The sequence below is a fragment of the Cyprinodon variegatus genome, unplaced genomic scaffold (genome assembly GCF_000732505.1).
Source record: "Cyprinodon variegatus isolate N-32 unplaced genomic scaffold, C_variegatus-1.0 Scaffold468, whole genome shotgun sequence".
In the NCBI taxonomy this organism is placed as follows: Eukaryota; Metazoa; Chordata; class Actinopteri; order Cyprinodontiformes; family Cyprinodontidae; genus Cyprinodon; species Cyprinodon variegatus.
In genome coordinates this window covers 193,943-215,397 of record NW_015150921.1, presented here as the reverse complement: position 1 = coordinate 215,397, position 21,455 = coordinate 193,943, and the positions used below count along the sequence as shown (strand labels likewise).

At 37.2% G+C, this 21,455-nt stretch overlaps 1 protein-coding gene across 2 annotated transcripts in view; it reads right to left on the bottom strand.

Annotated features, from left to right (window-relative positions):
• The window catches only part of ptgir (prostaglandin I2 (prostacyclin) receptor (IP)), a 40,896-nt gene extending 24,781 nt beyond the window's left edge, over window positions 1–16,115 (bottom strand). The window contains exons 1-2 of one of the 2 annotated variants that reach the window (XM_015389612.1): window positions 15,918–16,115; window positions 14,819–15,825 (exon numbers count right to left, since the gene is read on the bottom strand). In XM_015389612.1, coding sequence (XP_015245098.1) covers window positions 14,819–15,628 — 810 coding nt within the window. In that variant the 5' untranslated portion in view covers window positions 15,629–15,825; window positions 15,918–16,115. The remainder of the gene's footprint in view (window positions 1–14,818; window positions 15,826–15,917) is intronic. The other variant, XM_015389613.1, reaches the window with a different exon arrangement.
• Window positions 16,116–21,455: the final 5,340 nt, after the last annotated feature.

Genomic DNA, 21,455 nt, shown 5'->3' with positions numbered 1-21,455 from the left:
ATTTGATATCAGCATATGAAAATATATTTGAGTATATTCATTTTTCAAAGTGTCAGAAATGGATAACAAAACTGCTATTTTCAATGACTACTTATTTTTGTCCAGCTTTAACATCAGTATCGATATCGCTTATCGGCTACATGAGTTTTTAAATATCGGCATATCGGATTGGCCAAAATCCCAATATCGTGCATCCCTATTAAAAACTTCAGAACACTAATAAAACACCAGTGTTTTTTCTAGCATTTTATGGCAAATCACATTTTTTTACTCTTTGTTCCAGCTATATAACAATAAAATTATACACCTGAGCTGTTGTAATTTTTTGGATCGCACTTTGCAAATCTATCTTTGCTGTACTTTTGTCACTTTGTTGCTTTCTTTATTGTACATTGCCTGAAACCTAAAGGCATTCTATCTTATTCCTTTAAGTTTTTTTATTGTTCTTATAATCAAGTCTTGGAAGAAAAATCAGAATTAGTAAAAAGCTGTATCAAAACCCTGAGGGTACATCCAGATAGGGCTAAACAATAAATTGCTAAAAGTCTAAACTGCAATTATTTTTCAGCAAAATTGCATTCGATTTTCCTTTGCACAAACCCCAAACTTGTAGATGCTTCACTCAAGGCTTTCAGTTTTTGAAAGCTTGCTCGTCCAGAGTCCATTGATACAGGACATCACTGTAGTCATTGTGTGAAAAAGTGTTTACTTCTACTTGCATGCATGGATCTGCAAACTGGCTGCACCTTTCTGTGTGGTGGTAAAACCCCCACCTAAAGGGTTGAAGGAAGAAATTTAGTGTCTTACTCTTGTTAAATATAGTGTGATTAAAAACCAGTACGTCTGTGACTTGATATTGTGTTTTGTTAAATTGTGATTATATATTGCAAATGCAATTAATTGCCCAGCCCTAAAACCAGGCACAAAATATTGTCCATTTTCTGATGTATGGCTTTAAACAACTGAAATATAAGGCCAAATGAAACTCAATAGATCATAAACATAACAAAAACTACCGCTACTGTAACCTGACAACAACCAAAATATGTCTAAACATGAGAATGAACATTTAGACAAAGACATTCAGGATTGTGCCTCCATCTATTAGGAAAATAAACTCTTATTATTGCCTTTCACAAAGCAAGCTGCTGATTGTTGAGTATTATATTTCATTGGAAGCCTAACTGAGGGTTTAACTTGCAGCACCACCTGGAGCACAAAACCTTACTGGAACACAAAGCAGTCCCAAGCTACACCAGAGGCAAGGGTCATGGGATACTCTCCACCAATGTGAGAGGATTCAATTTCCATTGTGCTCCCTCTTCCGAGAGCTAAATTTAGCTAACCATCCTGCGTTAATAAGGATGCGCCAGTCGTTCAATATATGGAAGATGCTGAGGTCCTATGGGGCCGATTAAGGAAATCATTTACAGTCATGACCGGCCTAATGTTTATGTGCTCTAAACACCATAGAAACAAGCAGTTACAGGGGGAGGTGCATCTGTTTAAATATCTGTTCATGTAACACCTTCCACTTTGGTAAAGCATTCAACCATTTACCAAAAGAATACGTAAAGAAGGGACTCTTTTTTCTTTTTTTCTTTTTTACATATAAACAGCTGGAGCTTTGTGTACTTTACACTCAAAATATTTTCCCAGCTCTACTCAAGTTTTATCCCTTTAGATAAAACATCTTCTTGACACTTTTTACAATTTTTCTTTGACCTTTTTTTTTTTTTACAACTATGCCACACTTGCTTGTCTCCATCGCTTTACCTTGTTGACCAACTGTACAAATCATAGTTGAACTGCACAATGATTGAAATCCAAAGGCATGTTCTCTCATTCCTTAAAGTTTATTTTTTTATTGTTTATACAGCCTAGTCTTCGAAGAGAAATCAGAATTAGCCAAAACCTATATCAAAACCCTGAGAGTAGAAACCAGGCACAAAATATTGTCCATTTTCTAATGTGTTGCTTTAAACCAGGGAAATACAAACACAAAAAAACTAAATATATTATAACCAAAACAAAAACTAGCACCTCTGTAACCTGACGACAGCCAGAGTATGTCTAAACATGAGCGTGAAACACAAAGATATTCAGGATTGTGCCTCCATTCATTAGGAAAATGAACTCTTATTATTCCCTTTCACAAAGCAAGCTGCCAATTGTTGGGCATTATATTTCCATGGAAGCTAACTGAGGGTTTAACTCGCAGCAGCACCTGGAGCATAAAACCCAACTGGAACACAAAGCAGTCACATCATGTGCGAATAACTACCCTGCACGCTGGACCACTCCCACAGTGTACAGAGATATCCAAAACCTACAGCAGAAACAAGGGTCATGGGATACTCTCCACCAATGTGAAAGCTTTCAATTTCCATTGTGCTCCCTCTTCTGAGAGCTAAATTTAGCTATCCATCCTGCGTCAATATTAATGCTCCAGTCTTTCAATATATGGAAGATGCCGAGGTCCTATGGGGCTGATTAAGGAAATCATTTACAGTCATGAATGGCCTGGAATGCTCTGAGCGGAGAGCTCTTCTCGCAAATCATTATGGGTTTTGGCTGAGATGGCGATGGACCAATAGGGAAGTGATCATCTGTCCGAACTGTAAATCAGACTTTACAATATAGTCCCTGCTCTATATAGTGATTGAGGGATTTTGGGGTTAGAGCAGATGTTAAGGCACAGTAAGCATGCATGAGCTATGAGAGCAACTTTAAAACAGTTTGTGCAAGAGTAGAAAATGGCTTGTGCATTCTCTTGCACATGCATTTTTTGTAGTGTAGAGCTTATTTATTCTCAACTTATTTGTAACAATTTTTACTATTTTATACTTTGATATTGGGCTGCTCTGGAGCCCACAAAACTTATTTCATCTCATTTTGTTTTAATGTGTTGAAATAACTAATAAAAATCCTTGAAATATGATGATTTTTTCATTTCTGTCATTTTAGTATTTAACTGTGTTGATATTCCTTAATAAAGGGAAAAAAATGATAGGGAGGAAAAGGCTGAGTAAAAATAACCTCCTCTTTCGAGAAAGGAGCAAGAAGCGCAGTGAAGATAGAGATTGGAGAGCAGGTACTTTACTATAAAGAAGATACTGCACCAGAAGTGTATATGTTTTAAGTCAAATGTTTATTCCATGATACCTGAAGTATTGTGTAAGATTATAATAGAAATATGTTCAAAAGCTGGCTTTCCTTACCAAGAGTGAACAGATTAGTCACTATCATCAACATAACTTTTAAGTACTGAAGTAAATATGAAGCAACTTATTTAAATTATACTGGAATGTCTGTTGTGACAAATTTCTAACTGATTGGATCGAAGCTTCAAATGAAAGATGACATGAAAATCTAGCTTACAAGTTTATAATGCCTGAAATGCCTGCAGGGAAGGGAGAACAGAGAAATGCACTGCCTAGCCAATTCAAAAGTCCTAATGGTCTGGCTATTGCTTCTTAAGACTCAGAAAATTGCCGGATTTAAGAAACATTTTCTGGGGAGCATGCCGCTGAACCCCAGAAAAGGTTTTCTCTTTCATTCAAAGTTTTCTAACTCATTAAATCTCAAAATACACCGCTATAGTCCAACATACAGTTATTACTAAAAACATGCCAGAAAAAACAATCTCAGCTGCAGAACACATTTGCAAACATTTAGGCTTTTCTTTGAATATCTAAAACTCCCTTGTTTTCTTTTATTTCCCCCATGAATTGAATGCAAGTTGTTGACAGATTCCAAATTTCTGTACTTGTTTTTGACGGGAAGTTTTTCTGAATTTTACCTCATTTATTTAGTAATGTCTCACAAGTCTTTTTTTCCACAATTTCAGTCAAAATACTGACACATGTTCAGTCATTTTGGGCAACAATTAGAGTATTTTCAGTCCTGATTCATCTTAGATTTTTCTGGGATTTGGAGAGTCCCCCTCTTTTATCTGCACTCCTTCACTTGATCTGGTTCCAGTTGACTGTCGGTGCCGTCATCCAGTGACTCTTCATTTCCACTGGCATTTAGTTGGGGAGTTCAGTGTTAATGGGGTTTAAAAGATCCTGGCCCTGCTTGAACTATTGTAATGATAAATACATGTGCTTGGTTAACAGGGAAACAAATGCTCGTTTGTATAAACAAAGTACAACTGGATCTAGAAGCTGCATCTCTAGCCGGTACTATAGTCTCAGAGGTAATTAATTACACACAGGCATTTCAATCTCTTGCTTTTTCTTGTCCCAGACATCTTTCCTCTACATGTTTTTATTTCTTGTTTGCTTAATCTTGTAAAAGCATTGTCCTGTGAATGTAAAAGTGTCAGAATGGCATGTTGGTTATTATGTTGCTCTCAGGAGCTGTCCACCTTTACCCAGTGTGCTAAGAACTCCTGGAATTGGTTTGCTTCTTGCTTATATAATAGTTATTAATGTTGGTTTGTTTGGTATATGAATTAAAATATTTAGAATTACATTTGACAGCAATCTTAAAATGTACTTCCTGTAGCCATCACTCATATCTTTTGACAGTAATTTAAAGTGTTTTACTACTTCCAGGGATTTTTTACAGTAGTGGTCAATTTGTTTACCTTGTGAGTGCATTGTTTGTTTCAATGTGTGTGGTGCACTCATGCAAGGATAGTTCTGATTTTAATGGGAAAACTGTATCATTCAAATTATGGCTTATAGCCATTTAGAGTAAGCACCTTAATAACATGTTGATAACAGGTTCGGTAGTGTTTAGCAGAACAACAATATAAGAAAATAATTTTTATTTCTTTTTAGCTACACAGATCAACCCTGAGAGCAAATATGCAGAAAATCTTTCTGCTATGTGTGTCTGGTTTAGATTAGCTTTAATTTTCCATTACACTACATAACAAAGGTGATCAACTGGTTTAAAATCCGGTGAATACTGACGCCATTGGAGTAGAGTAAACACATTTTCTCATATGCGGAAAACAGTTTGAGATTATCTAAACTGTTTTCATGTTGTATGATCCTGTTGGAATAAGCCATCAGAAGCTGGATAAACTCTAACTGGATAAAGTGAAAGTGGTAAACTGCTGAGTAATATTACTGAGGCGTTTAGGCCAGTCTCAATTTCAATACCGATAGATTTATATTGTCATACTCTGTGTATGTTTCGTTCTTTGGTTTATCCATTTCAAAATACAACAGGAAAAAACAAATATTCATCATGTTCAAGCCATGATATCAAAAAGAGTTTTTATCAACACATCTACTCTTAAATAGATTAATCCAGGGCCGTAACTATCACTGACGGCACTGAGGTCATGTCCTCTGTATTTATTTTTTTTATCTATATTATAAGATTGGAATATATAAACTAAAGTTACACTGAACCTGACTGTAGGACGATGATCTAGGTCTCCCAACTGTGAGGTGTTTTATATTTGGACAACCAAGAGAAGCGCGAGTACCAAAAAAAAAAGTAGCTTGAGGGTTTGGGCATACGTGCTGCAGCTCATCGTCAACACGCACTGTAGCAATAGTAACTGCCACACACAGGTTACAGATGCTGTTAGTGAGTGTGATAGTGACGGCAGGCCCTGGAAGAGGAGCACATCAAGCCACAAATGCAGGTGGAGAGCAGTTTAAGTTGTAGGTGACTGTGAGAAAAATATGCATTTTTATGCGGAAACATTTCAGCCCAGTGAGCTGCTCAGACAGCAAAGGAACATCGAACCAAAATTTACTGAACTGTTTTATATGTCTACTGGATGCTGAAGCACAACGCACCAAGATGGAACAGAGCAGATTGCTTGGGACAGGAGGTCGTGCACAGAAACAAAATTAACCATCTGGTTAATTTTCAAAATAATTAATTTTCTGTATTATCTTGACCTTCCTTCAGGAGTCACCCTAATGGTCCAAGCCTCAAAATGCCCCATTTTACTTACCACTATTGCAATGTTGTAGGCTCCTATATTTATTTATTTTATATATAGTAATTGCCTAAATGTGCATTTCGTATCTTGTTTATTTAATTTCTATATTTTAAATTTGTATAGCTATTTTTACTATTTTATACTTTGATATTGGGCTGCTCTGGAACCCGCAAAACTAATTTATTTTCATGTTAACGTGTTGAACTGACAAGTAAACTCAGTGAAATATGATGTAAAAATGCACACTGTTCTCATTTCTATCATTTTAGTATTTGACTTTGTGGATATTCTTCAATAAAGGGAAAACAGGATAGGGGGGAAAATGCTGAGTAAAAATGACCTCCTCTTTGGGCCAAGGAGCAAGAGGAGCAGTGAAGATAGAGATAGAAGGAGAGCAGGTACCCTACTATAAAAGGAAGATACTGCATCAGAACTGTATATGTTTTAAGTCAAATGTTTATTTCGTGATCCTCAAAGTATTGTGTCAGATTATAATATATGAAATATGTTCAAAAGTTGGCTCTCCTTACCAAGAGTGAACAGATTAGAGACTATCATCAACATTACTTTTAAATACTGAAGTAAATATGAAGCAACTTATTTAAATTATACTGGAATGTCTGTTATGAGACATTTCTAACTGCAGATAGAAGCTTCAAATGAGAGATGACATAAAAATCAAGTTTATAAGTTTATAATGCCTGAAATGCCTGGCAGGGAAGGGAGAACAGAGAAATACACTGCCTAGCCAATTTAAAAGTCATAATGGTCTCTCCTTTGTTTCTTAAGACTCAGAAAATAGCCAGAGAACTGTTTCTTGACCTCAGTATTTTTTGGGCCCTTTGAAGATGTATCTTTTTGAAAAAGATATCATTGATTGATTGATATCATTCAATCATTCCCCAAACGATTAAACAAAGAAGGGATTCCTTTTTGTTTTTCTGTTTTCGCCCCCCGAAGCTGCAACGCCTCAGCTGCCTCTCCCGCTCCGCTCTGTCTTTCAAACTGCACCTAGACCTCTGCCATCTTTCTGCTCTTTTGCACTAAGCTCAAGTATTCCTGTAGAAGACAAGTTTTTTTTCTCCCTTACACTAGCTAGCAGTTGCTATACTTTACAATGCATTATCACATTGATAATGCATTGTTTCTTACCTCGCTCTGAATGGGCATCATTCTTTTGCAATTCCGTTCCTGGACCTGTTCCTGACTCATCCTCAGTTTATTTTTAATATTCACACCTAAAATCCCTTAAGCCTTTTGGTCTAATCTTCCCTTTTTTTTCTTTTCTCATCTGTGTGCCGGACTTGTGAAAACCTGACATTCTTATTTTGCAGCGAAACAAACTTAAAAAATTGCAGCCCGCCGTTGTCCTGGTCAAACCATTTTATGTTGAGTGGGGGGAGTTGTAATGGCCCCTTATTTAAAGAAACTATATTATATATACTAAATGCAGATATATTTATATATTTACTCTAACCTTAAATATTTTTTATCACAAATGTGTTGTGAAAAATTACTTCTGCCTGTATTTTTAATTGTCAGAGTGTCAATTTTGGGCCCCCCTCAGTCCCAGGCCTGGGACAAATTACCTTTGTCCCCCCCTCTCGACGGGCGTTAAAGTAAATATAAAGCATCTCATTTCAATTATACTGGCATGTCTTTTATGACACATTACTAACTGCTTAGACAGAAGCTTAAAAATAAAGATGACATAAAAGTCAAGTTTATAATGCCTGAAATGCCTGGCAGGGAAAGAGGAACAGAGAAATGCACTGCCTAGCCTATTCAAAAGTATTAATGATCTTGCTTTTGCTCCTTCAGACTCTGAAAACTGTCAGATTTAAATAATAGAATTAAAAACACTTTCTGGCGAGTATGCTGCTGGACCCTCCTAGAAGTGACTAAATCTTGACCTCAGTTTTTTTTTGGGCCCTGGATTGTTCCCCCCTTTTCCGTCCAAACACCGTTCATCAAATAGTTATACATAAAAAGTGAGAGTAGAGCACTAGTTTCTAAAATACTCAGATTAACCTCCTTGGCAACAACATCTCTGCCATATAGTCACTTATTTCGCTCCATTTGAACTTCATTATATCTTCTCCACATTCAAATGCCTGGATGGATTTGGTAGCTATAGTCTAGACTCGGTGACTCCAGCCTCGTCATCCTTTGGCTGTGCCATTGATACAGTGTTTTGTCAAAAAGGGAAATGAAGAAAAAATAAGTAAATCTGCCCAGATTGTAAATATGATGGAAGAGGCCATGGCAAAGAGAAATGCACAATTTGTGTGTGTGTGCTGGCTAACAAACTAACCCTTAATCCTTACAAACTTTATCCATTGCTTTGATATTAGCTGGTAGTAAAACAGAGTTAACTAACAAGGCTTTGTTGAGCTAATCTCAACATTTTGAATTAAGAAACTTTCCTGGATGGGATGCGAAACCTCTTTAAACTTGGAAAACAAAGTCCAGTGGTTTGCTTACTATCTTTTTTGGAATTACTTTGACCTGGATGAGTGAGAATCACCAGCACAGAGGTAAGTAGAGTAAATAAAAGTTCACCACATCCCCCCTTTCATGACCACAGGGATCCAAAGTTGCTGCTTCTGGACTTTGGTTGTAAATCAGATCAAATTCATATCTAAATTAAACCTATAAAGAGTTGAAGTAATGTGTCTCAGAAGCTGCTCTGTGTGTGAATGCTCATACTCAAATAGCATTACAGGGTAATGGAAGTGTTAAGGCTATTCTTATCCATGTGATACTTTCCCTTTTAAGCCAGTGAAATAGTATTTAGTTTATGGATCAATATGAGCCTTCCTGACATTTGAGCTGACTTGCACACCGGTCAGTATAGTATGTCTGTTGAAGAACTTAAATACACACTAATGGAAACCTTTTATGAATATTTAAACCATATGTGGGATCAAGATTAGCTAAAAAGTCACAATTCTATGTCTTTGGAAAAGCAAGAGCTCAATTCTAGTATCTTCCCAAAGGGAAGTCAGGCAACTGAACATTGCATCTATCCTGGCCTTGATCACCCATTTATGTCCCATTGGGAGCTCTGTGGTTCACATGCAAAAGCTAAAAGGTAAGGCGGAGAACAAAGAACAAAGGATTGTTTAGTTTTGCTGGTTTACAACTTCTAATATTTGCTTTAACTTTGCATAAAAGACAGAAACAAAGAATTTTATTTATTTGTCCTAAACTGTCAGAACAATCTTTCTTAAATGACACATTTGCATCGAGGGAAACCTTTTATTAAATCTGCTGCAGTTGGAGATTGACCTTAAAGCTATAAGTTTGAAAAAATCTAATATGCAGTGGCTACATATAACCTCTGGTAATGCATTTTCAATAACTTGATTACATGACCTAAATGAGTTCATCCGGCAATAGACAAATTAAGCGCATTTTCACATAACAGCTCATGTAATACAATTAACATATCAACTTTTACTGCTCAATTGCACTCAAACATGGCAAGCAACTGTAAATGTAACATACACTAAGCCTGAGAAGCTGGAGGAAGGGATTCAAGACTGTGTGTTCCAATACACCCCTTGCTTCACAACCACTGTCACTTTCTTACACTACTTTTTTGAAGGCATCATCACAAGACATGCAGTTTTAGTTCTCTAACAGTTACAACACTTCCCCAACTGCGATAAAACAGGCACGCCTTAGAGATGTCTCCTTGTTTCCAAAAGCCAGCAAGTAAATAAAGACCTTTTGAGACCTGAGCACTATAACTAATGTGACTTTATTCACAGATGAGATCCAAAACGCGTACAATATAGTAAATGTTTTTTTTTTTTTTATCATACATTTAATAATCCCGGTCGATCTTTTCTTACTCTTCCATTCCCTGATTTTTTTCTTCAATTCAATTAATATGGCGAAACTGCTGGTACAGATCCAATTCTTCAGACTGAAATAATTCTAACATTGGCTCTCTGAGGTGTATTGTGTTACATAACATTGCTTTAACTAGTTTAAGAATAATGGGGAACATATGGTAGCACCATGTTTTTTTTGTGGTTTCCTCTTATGCTCACTAAAACTAAAAGAAATAAAAATGCAGTCAGTCATTCCCTTCCTGTGCATGTCCACAATAAATCTTTTCAGAATATATCAAATGTGAGCAACACATTAACAACAGTGCAGCAGACTGAATCAGACCTCTTTCTGCCTTCCTTTCTGGCATCTGTTGTGCTGTGAGCCAAACCAACCAGTGTTAATCACAGACACACATCTGTCGGGAAAAAGGTTACAGTTGCTTATGCATGCCGTATCAGGCTTCACAGGATGATGAATGTTACAACCACAAAGCTTTAAAAACAGACACAAAAAACTGTAAAAACATCTCTAGGCAAAGCACCACAGGATTAAAGTGATTAAGATAGCAAACAGCATGTATAGAAAATTTAAGTCTGCACCAGTTATTGCTCATTTAATAATTTCTTTAAATATTTTAAGAACTTTGCATGACTCAAATCAACATGTAATTTAGAGATATTTATGTTTTATTCTCGTAGCATATGACAGCACATTGTGGAGCCAACTCATAACATTCACAGCCTGTGAATAACAGGCAAATTACTATGAAAAGCCTGTCATAAATAAGAATTTAAGCATTTTATTACCATCTACAATCATATTTTGAATGTAAGAGAGACTATTGTTTAGATATTCTTCATATTTGTATTTACTGTGACCCAGAAAGCTGCTAAAATACTAGTTCCTGAATTTAATAACTTTCAAACCAAAAAAGCATTGCAATCAGAAAACCTAGAAGGAAAATGTTTGGCCATCATTTTATGGCATTAAGCTTAAAAGCCTTCAGATTGTACAGAAGGACAATGGTCTGAGGCACACCAGCAAGTCTGCAGCTAAATGGGTAAAAACATAGTTAAACAAAAAAAGCATAAGCTAAGTCAAAACCTGTAGTTTAATATGACTGATATGTTTTTACATGTTAAACAAGCAAACAATGCTTGGAAACCCTTAGGCGTGGATTAATAAAAATCATTGTGCAAAGAATGAGGCATAATTCTTCCAAGTGAAAGCCTTAAAAAAACAAAAAAAAACATCTGTCATTCTTAAAGAAGGAGAGTTTAGTGTGATCTTGACTGACAGTGACTCTAACCCTAAAACCCTATTCCTATACATTTGAAATCTAAATCAGGCACAAATAAGATCATATTTTGGATATCTTCAATCCTGATTCTTTCGAAACTGAAACAACTTCACTCAGCCTCATTGCTTGTCTAGAATACACATGCAGCATGTCTGTAAGCAGCAAAGCGGATGTTTCCTTGAGTCTTACTGAGACAGACATGAAAAACACTTTGTCATGGTTGTGTTTCCCCAGGTTTTTTTTTTTTTTTTTCAGCTACGATTTGGGTCATATTTCATCATGAACCACAGGTGAGTCAAATATTTGGCCCTCATGTTACCAGAAAGCATCCAGACAGACTGCAAATGACTAAATGGTGAGAACACGACCCTTTTTATAGCTTAAAAAAGCACTTTATTTCTAAGAAGATGGAAATCATATACCACAGGAACCAAGTCCTTATTACAAAATCTGCATTTATCACATACTTTAAAGCCCTTATTTAGTTAGCCTTGCAATGTTTAGTGGAACAGAGTTTGTCTTAGATTTCAACTGACAGGAAGCAACCCTCTACCGTGAGGGAGAGGCAGGGCTAGACCAGTCCTCCAGGGTTTTCAGGTTAGGTAAACTTCTCTAAAATAGGAACAAGTATGAGGCTAGAGAGACAGCTGCTCAAGACGAATTCACACATCAGACACACCTCAAAGCTGAGCCAGAAGAACAGAACACAACCGTTAAGGAGGCTTAAACAGTGCATACAAAGACATTCCACAACAGTCACCATGCCCACTGAACGTTCATATAAACCTGATGATTCCCTTAGGGAAGACAGAAGGTGATATCCATCTCCTCTCATTGTAACCCTTACAAAAGCAAAACCTACTGTCAATACAACTCATTTCTTTCATCTTGAGATCAGACATGTCTAAACTTGTTTGGACGACAATTTGGACGCCTGGTTTAAACAAACCAAGGTGTTGACTTTTTAGAAATATTCTAATTCTGTTATGGTGACTTGTGATCAACATGGCTAATGCATCGGAAAGAACATGATGGGGCCCTGAATTGTTAGCTTATAATATGAATGGATGTTTCCCAAATATGGAAATGATCTATTTACAGAAGCAGATATCACAGAGAGGTGTTCTGATTTACTGGATTTTCAAGCTGAAAATTGATTGGCCTACCCTGACAACAAACAAGTCAGGTGGGAAAACAGACGGTTTTAATCCATCTGTGAGCCCTTAATTTTTCCCAAAGGTCTACATGAGTCTATTGGCCTGCTGCTGATTGCTGGATCATCAACTGAACACCGTCATTACAAAAGTTCAATTAGATACTATGATATACAGTAATTTGTCTAACATAACAATGTTGTGCAAAATAGTTGGTTTTCTGTATTGTTTTTGTGAATAATAATAAACAAATAAAAGCAATTTATTAGTCATAACAGTGCCCCCCCTCTCCACAAATAGAGTAACCTTTTCTTCAAAAAATCAATAGCTGTGAAGAGCATTACATGATATTGGGTGAAAATCATTGTAAAATCATTGCTTTCACTGACCTTTAGCATCTTGGACTCATTATTTGCTGCCAAAGACTCAGTCTACTCCCCCTGGAAGCTTCCCTGTATTATTGATTATTAATTAATTTTGCTTGGCAATCTTCTCATGGCTGATTTTATCCCTTTTCATGATTAATCCTTTTAGATCACACCTTTTAGATTTCCTTTCCTTAATCTTCTATGAATATACTTGGTTACAGCACTCTGTGATGAACCAACTTCCTCAGCCATAACCTTTAGTGGTTTATCCTCCCTAAAGAGGCTGTTGATGATTTTTCTGTGGACATCAGCAGTCTGCCTGATGACTGTGTTGCTGACTGAGGCAAGGTCTCAGGGTGGTGGGTGAGGAAATCTTGAAACTCTAAATGTAAGTTAACTCATCACAAACTAACACCATTAGTTTCCGATATTATAACTAATTTTGGTTCTATGAGACACTGGATTTGAGGATTTCATTCTCTGTGAGTCATAATTATTAAAATATCAGGAAATAAAAGGCGTTAAATTAATCAAATTCACTTTCTGAAACAAGTGAAAGCAATTGACCATTTTCATCTTGTTCAGCTTTTCTTTATAAATGTATCTTTACATAAAAGAATCAGGTTTAACCCCAGAGTAGAATTGCACATCACAAATATGGTGAGATCAAGGAAGACTTCCCTATGTAGCAGCTGAAGTTCACATATTGAATATAATTTGCAACAAACACATTAAAGATTTTCAAACAATACTGTAATACACAATAAGTTTTAAACCACGTAGAATAAAAAAATCTTTTCTGTTTTCCCCCTCACTTCTAATTTACTTAACCTATACATTGCAAAAAACATTCCGAAAATGAGTAAACATATCTTAAAATAAGTGTATTTACCCATAATTTGAGTATGGAAAATAAGATGATATGCCAATGGAATTAGTATTTTTACCTTTAAAATAAGATAATTAGACATTATGCACTTGAAATAAGAGACTGTTGTTGTTTTTTCTTATTCTAAATGTAAATTGTGTGGTGCCGTTGACAAAGTGTCTTACCTGCTTAATTGCAGAAAAATACACTTATTTTAAGAAGAACTGACTTACTTAGATTAACATTTTTTGCAGTGTAGTACTGGTACTGAAAATCATCAATTCTGCAATAAATCAGGCTCTACGTTAGAACCAGGGAGAATGACGGGGAATCTTCAAACTTATTAAACATTTACATTTTTCATATATTAACTACTGGACAACAGAAACACTGTGGTTAATTATGCACATCAATATACAAACATTAAAGATGTTAGATACAGCATTTGTGCCCTTTTCAGAAATACATTTTGAATTATTTGGGGTGAAGATAAAATTATATGCCTCTGAAAGTCATCTAGGAGTCTTCAGAGATAAATAAGTACTTTAACAATAACTTCAAAATTCATTAAATGTGGATATCAGTAGACTTAAATATAATTTTTTGCAGAAAGATTATTGATAAAAGTATTTTACTATGTAAAATATGTTCGCCCCAGAACTCAAACCTGAAAGAATTTTGTCCAATATACCTTTAATTTAGACAGCATAGATGTTTAACCTCTTAAAACTAACCAGGTCGCCGGCGACCTGTTGGACCTTAAGTGGGGGTAATAATTCAGAATGCATAAAATTCCACCGGTAAAATTTCTACCAGCAGGTGGAGCCATTGCGGGACACTCCAAGCTGACACCAAATGTTCCATACCCCACAGCTTTGGAACTGTTATAGCTAGAGGTGTGGAATTTTTTTGTATTTGTGGTTGACATGATGTAGAACAAATATAATGCAATACAACCTGCCTTTTCTCAAGAATGTCTTTATTACTGCTGTTCAAAAAATACCTATCAATTCTGAGAATAAAAAAACAACAACTTTGAGTCATGTTTGAACTGATGCAGTTTGGTCTGCGTTCCAGTCACCCAATTTTTTTTTATACCCAAATTTAAGGGGTTAGCTTTCAAATAATGTATTGCACATGTAATTTGGCGCTTTTCCATTTGGGTATGCAAAATAGGTGATGATTACCTAAAATGAGGTGGATGTTAAGAGGTTAAATACATGCCTCTATTTATTAGCAGAGGCTGCAGGAAAGGATAGTTTGTCAGTGTAGATTGACCCTGAGGTTCTGGTGCCTTTTGGCCACCCCTATTCAGATTTTCTGGCTACGCCTCTGGTTAGAACACAGATGGATATGTTTAATACTCACGGTGAGAGGCAGGGAGCACACCACAAAGATGACAGTGATGAGAGCCAGCAGGACCAGGTGGTCCATCTCCTCTTCCCCGCGCCCGAACCAGGCCAGGTTAAATCTTTTCTTCCGCGCCACAGACACCACGGATCCGCGGCGATTCAGGTGGCTCCTGCGCATCTGGCACAGGCTGACGATCACCGAGCCGTTGCAGACGAACACAATGAAGATCAGCAGCGCCATGAGTGAAGAGTAGGATAGAGAGAAGGCTAGAACCAAGCCATCTTTGCCTGCTTCCATTTTAACAAAACACCACGTCCCGGGGCAGTACTGTCTGAACTGCCCATAGCCGCTGTATGGTAGGAGGCAAAATGCCAGGGAGAAAATGTAAATAAAGAAAAGGGTGAATTTGGCAAGGTTGCGCCGAATATGCACTGAGTAGAAGTATGGGTGGCTGATGGCCAAGCAGCGCTCCAGCGCCATGGCGCACAGTATGAGAGTCGGTGCCAGCGCAAAGAAGATGACCGCTGCGCCAAACACGTTGCAGAGCGCATCACCACCCAGGCTTATCAGCGACTTGTCGAGGGCGTAGCAGGTGAACACAGGTGGGCTGAGGAGGCAGGTTCCCAGCAGGTCAGTAAGGGCCAGACCCGTCACCAGGATGCAGAAGACCGAGGACCTGGAGCGGTGCTCCTTCCGGTGCACCCCGAGGATGAAGAGAGCCAGCAGGTTCCCCACTACTCCAGCGAAAAACATGAAGGCGCTTGTTAAAAGTTTGTCAACATTGGTCACAATGGAGGAGGTGTTGTGGCACTCCGAGGTGTTCATGTTAAAGCTTTTTTTCAGGAGATATTTTTTCTAGAATACTTGGAGCAATAAAAAATAATCCAAATCTCCACGCAAGTTAAAATCCTGTTTTCTGGTGATAATTACTTGGCACGTCGCACAATGAGGATGCACGGCTGGGGACATGATGCTGGCTTGCATTAAGGCGCTCCAGGTTCACTACTGGTTTCCTGCAGCTTCTGTGGAGCAATTGACAATGAATAAAAAAAAAATGATATGAAAAGAGTCAAAATAACTATACAAACACTTAAAATGAATAATGAATACTCACCGAACCAGCTATACATAAAAAACTATGAAGTTTCAGTTGTTTTCTTACTCCCAGCCTTCTCATTTTTCATCACTGGTTGTTCCCATTTTATCCATCAGAGAAAAAGAAAAAAGAAACATTTATCCTCAGATGCGGAGTTTAAAAGTAGCGCTGTCGGCAGGTTGTTGCTGACTTTCCGGGCGGAGAGCACAACTGATTGTATAAAGCTTTTCTTCTTCCTCTAAGTTTACTGCTGCGCGCCTCCCAGTCTGTTTTTGATCGATACAAAGCTCCTCCCACTAAACAACATCTTCACACAATACCGTGGATTATACCTGTTTCAGAGTGAATTGTTCAAAAGAGCAGCTCAACATGAGAACTTTTGTAGGCTAAACATACAGTATAGTTAAAATAAATGGCAATTGCTCATACTGGAAAATGCAGAGGAACAAGTATTCATTAACTACATATATGTCTGTCTATATATATATATATAGAGAGAGAGATAAAAAAAATCTTTCACTTAAGATCCTTTATGAGCAGTGGTGTCAAAATTACACACATTTGTTACTTAAGTAGATGTATAGAAACTGCTGTTTAAAAACACTCTTGTAAAAGTTGAAGTATCAAGTTAACCTCTTTACTCAAGTAAAAGTGAAAAAGTATGTGCTCCAAAAACTACTTAAAGTATAAAAGTATAAAGTAACCTTTAAAAAACAACAGCCAGATGCCACTGTATGAATTGAAAGCTCTATTTTGCGACTATTTCGAAAAATTCTTTGAGATAGGACCAAGGATGAGGGAGGTCTTGTTTTTCTCCATCACCTGTGTCCGACCTCTCAGACATTTCAACATCTTTTTCTGAATCCGACATTATAGCATGGCATAGACAATTCGCTTTTGCAGTTTGGAGAACATCTGCTTGCTTCTGATGATTTCCTTTAGCTAACTAATCAGTGTTTGCGTTATATGACTCATCCAATTACACTAGTTTTCACTAGATGTGGATGGTGCCAATGATCTGCATTGGTAAATATTTATAAACATTAAACCAAAGCAAAGAGTAACGAGTAACGTTTGTGTTAAAAATGTAAGTAATAGAAAGTACAGATACTTGTGTGAAAATGTAATGAGTAGAATACAGAAGTAGGAAGAACAATAAGTAATGAAGTAAAGTAGAGATATCTAAAAAGTGTGCTTGAGTACAGTAACGAAGTATTTGTACTTGGTTTCTTGACACCTCTGCTCATGAGGCTCTTTGCTCTTTTCTTTGCATCCAGCTTATCCTGCTGTAGACTCTGATCAGATGGTAAAAACATATTTGATAAAGTTTGATGTAAACTTCCTTCCTTTACATATGTATTACAGAAATCTCTGTAAGGGCTTTAAGCAGAAAAGAGACCTGTGGCCTCATGAATTCCTGGAGGAAGACTGGGAGTGTCTCTGGCGAGTGTTCTGAGTGAAGTGATTCTGAGGAATCATCTCAGGCTTGGAATCCAGGGTTCTATGAAGGAGCAAACAGAGAGTGGGGTTAGGATCTGGTTAAATGAGGAAGCAAGGCTAGGAAAAGGATCAGTCTGTACTACGCAGAAGCACTAATGAACTGACACCCTCCTCCTGGTTCCAGCTCCTTATGAAGGGCGGTAATCAACTCAGATGAAAAGCACCTGCCTGTCCAGCCTTGCTGAGGAGAGAGTAAGGAAAAAAACAGCCTGCACCCAGACCTAGGAGTATGACAAGAAGACTGTAACAACAAAAACCCTATGACCAACAATTTTCTATATAACTGGGAAACTGGAGAAATACAAAGAAAGAATCAAGACGGAGCAGGAGAGAGAGAGAGAGACCCAGCTCCTGCTGTTGGTATTTCATCCATTGCCAAATAATCTGAGCTACGATGACATGATATTATGGTTTGCCAAATGTCCTAAATTATTGTTAAGTCTTTCACTGCAAAAACAATCTCAAAATGAGTACAAATGTTTAAAATTAAGTGTATTTACCCTTAATTTGAGCAGGTAAATAAGATGATTTGCCAATGGAATTAGTATTTTTACTCTTAAAATAAGGTACCTAGATATTATGCACTTGAAATAAGACAATGCAATTGTTTTTTTCTTGTTTGAAGTGTAAATTGTCTTGTTCCATTGGCAAAGTGTCTCACTTCAATCCTTAATTCAAGAAAAAATGCACTTATTTTGAGAAAATAACTGCATTTTTTTCTTGAAAAAATAAGTAAGTTAAAATAAGTGTGTTTTTTCTTGAATTAAGGATTGAAAAAAATGCACTTATTTTAAGAAGACATGACTTATTTAGATTTTATTTTTTGCAGTGTCTTGTAAAAGGTAATCTCATGTGGTCTACTTTTCATACTGCACCGATTATCACAGCTGAAACTACGCAAAATACAGGGAGAGCTGTTCTCTCCCTGCTTTGGGAGACCCATCCAATATGGCGGTGAAGTAGATTAGCGTCTAGGTATATATTGTTAATGGCTGAAACAAGCCCCATTCCATGATGTTTCCACCTTTAAGTTTAGCTGTTGGGATTGTGGTTTAGGGGTGTAGTTCATCCCTTTTATCTTCCTCAACATAGTGTATATTAAGGCAATCAAATACCTTATTTTTTGACAATATTTTATAGGCTTTCTAAAAGTAGTTTATAAAATGTGCTTTAGCATGCTTCTTCCTCAGCAGTGTGGTGAATGAGCATACAGGTCATGGTGGTATAATCCATTAGATATTGTTTTCCATGCAAGTGTTGTTTCTACTAATTCCAGATCTTCTTAAATCTCTCTATGAACCCTCCCCTTGTCAACTTTCCTGAAAATCATTTTCACTTCTCGGGCATTGAACATCTTCTCATGGCTGGGGTTTATCAACATTCTTTTTAAATAGTTATTAGCCCCATCAGTGGTCACTGCTTCAAAGATTGTTCTGTATCCAATAACATCGGCAAATTTTGCAAGACTTATCTTTCATTTGTCTTGAGAGTGCTCATTTGTTTTGCCCAACAGGAAATTTACCTCGTCTTACTCTGTGGTAACAAGTCATTTATTCTGTAGGCCATTAGTTGAGACTGAAGGAGCCTTTTTTGCCTCTCCCTTTCTTCTTTTCTGGCTTGGGATATCATGTTGCATGTCACTCACAAATATTCTGGGCAGAAGATTTTTTCTTATACGGTGCTTAAAAGATATGAAGTGGGTGTGGAGCAGTGGGAGACTTCCAAGGAGTTCTACACATGGGTTCTTGTCAAGAGTTGAATAGAAAAGAAGGTGTAGTGGCCCTGACAATAAGAAAAAAGTTCTATATTTTTTTGGAGTATATATCCAACTTTAGTAATCCCATGGGATAGCAACATTAAAAAGAAGGAACACGACAAGCTCCAGAAATACCAAGGACTCCATGAGAAGGAAATAGAAATGGGGGCAGTTCAAGGTCTCATGGTGCCAGTTGTCATCTGTGCACTTCAGGGTTTGACCCCAGAACCAAGGAAGTGGTTGCAGCAGATTCCAGGAACAACCTCTGACACCTCTTTCTAAAAAAGCCAACCATATGGGCACCAGTCCATCAACCAATTACAAGGTATTCACAGGTCACCTTAAATTCATTTGAAGTTGGGGTTTTAATAAATCATAAAATTTAGAAATGTCAATAAAATTTTGATTGGAATGAATTAACATTTTGTTCATATTATCCTATTTTGTAATAAAATACTGTGGTTGTAGATGTTTTCTCGCTTTGCTCCCCTTCATTAGCGCATGTATACATTTACAAACCTTGTAATTTATATGCATATGTTTGCTGCATAAAGGTAGATAATAAGTCACAGTATAATAAAATGATTGTATAACATAATTTCAAAGCTGGGGAAAGTCCATCCTTCTTCCATCCCTGCTGGTGCTTTTCTCCAGCTGTCAATGAGTGAGAGGCGGGGTACACCCTGGACAGGTCGCTGGGCAACACAGAGACAAACAGGACTAACAAACATTCACACACAAACTTACACCTAAGTAAGCTAATTAATTCAACAGTCATGTCTTTGGACTGTGGGAGGAAGCCGGAGTACCCGGAGAGAACCCACGCATGCACAGGGAGAACATGTTAAATGGCTTGTACTTATATAGCGCTTTTTCAAGTCAGGAGACTTGACACTAGATTCAGTCATTCAGTCAACATCAGTAGATAACACAGGTGAGGTGTCTTGCCCAAGGACACAATGACACTGAAAGTCAGAGCCGGGGCCTTAACCATCAATCCTTCGATTTCAGGGCAAACTCCTACATCCGACGCCACTGTCGCCCCAAAGACCCCGGGCCAGATATCAGACCAGGAACCTTCTTGCTTCAAGGTGGCTTTGCTACCCACTGCAGCATTGTGCAGCCTCTGGAGCACATAACTGAGTAAAAAAAAAATATTTTTTTAAATGAAAGTTTGAAAGTATTGACTAGAGGAAAAAAATATAAAGCAGTTAGGCCTTTTAAGCTGCATTTGTTTGGCAACATCTTTCATTTCCAAACTGATCTCATTGGTTTACCTTTCAGTCTTCTTTTTCCAACATCTCAGCTTAGAAAAGAGACAGCACACTTGATTAAATATAAATCTAATTACGGCCAATTATCCTTGCTTACTTTAGCTCCACTCATTGATGAAAGCGGGGTTTGTGTTATTCTTCATTCCTTTTTGAATTGCTGTTTAAATCCATCAGGGCTCTGTGATTCTTTGCTTTGTTTTTCTTAGTATGTTTGAATGTTTTTGATTCATACTTTGCGTTAGAGCTCTGCAGCCAGCCTTCTTATTTTTCTGCTCCTTCTGAAAAAACAAACAAAAAAAACAAATAAACAAAAGTATAGAATTAAAAATACAGCTGTTTTGGTTTATTCTGCCATAAGTTAAGTGAATAACAAAATATCTCAACATTTCAAACGTATTGTCGGTTACAATAATTAATGTTGGTCAGTTGCACTATTTGCCTTTCCCTGTCTGGTAGGCATGATTCTAATTTACTTTTAAATACTACAGGCGCTTCTAAGATGAGGATGCCACACAGGGAGTTTACATATTCACTGCCCATAAAACAAACCAAGGTGGCACATTTAAATAAGCGGCAGACACAGGAGCTCAAAACAAATATTGCCATGAGCACACTTATTCCCCCAAGCAGTAGGTCTATTTGTGAGCATACCAAATGAGGAAAGGGATCATGACGCTTAGTAAATTTACACAAGCTCCCATTATGATGCATGGAAAGCTTGCTTTAAAGCAAAACAATGGAATTTCTGTACATGAGAAAGGCAGTGCTGTTTGTCTTGCGGTCAAACCTGCTGTTCGGGTGAATTAGGTTACTTAATGATAGAGATGGAGAATGAATAGCAAAGTAATCCATGTATGGATGGTAAGGATTTATAAAATATTGGTGTAAATATAAATGTGCAAACGTGTTGACTTGGCCCTCGTTTATCACTGTAAGGCTTTCTTGTATTTTTTTAAAGGATTTTTACTTGTAATAAAAGTTTTTCTTTTTACCTTTCCATCAAATTTTGTAACTGACCATCCAGCC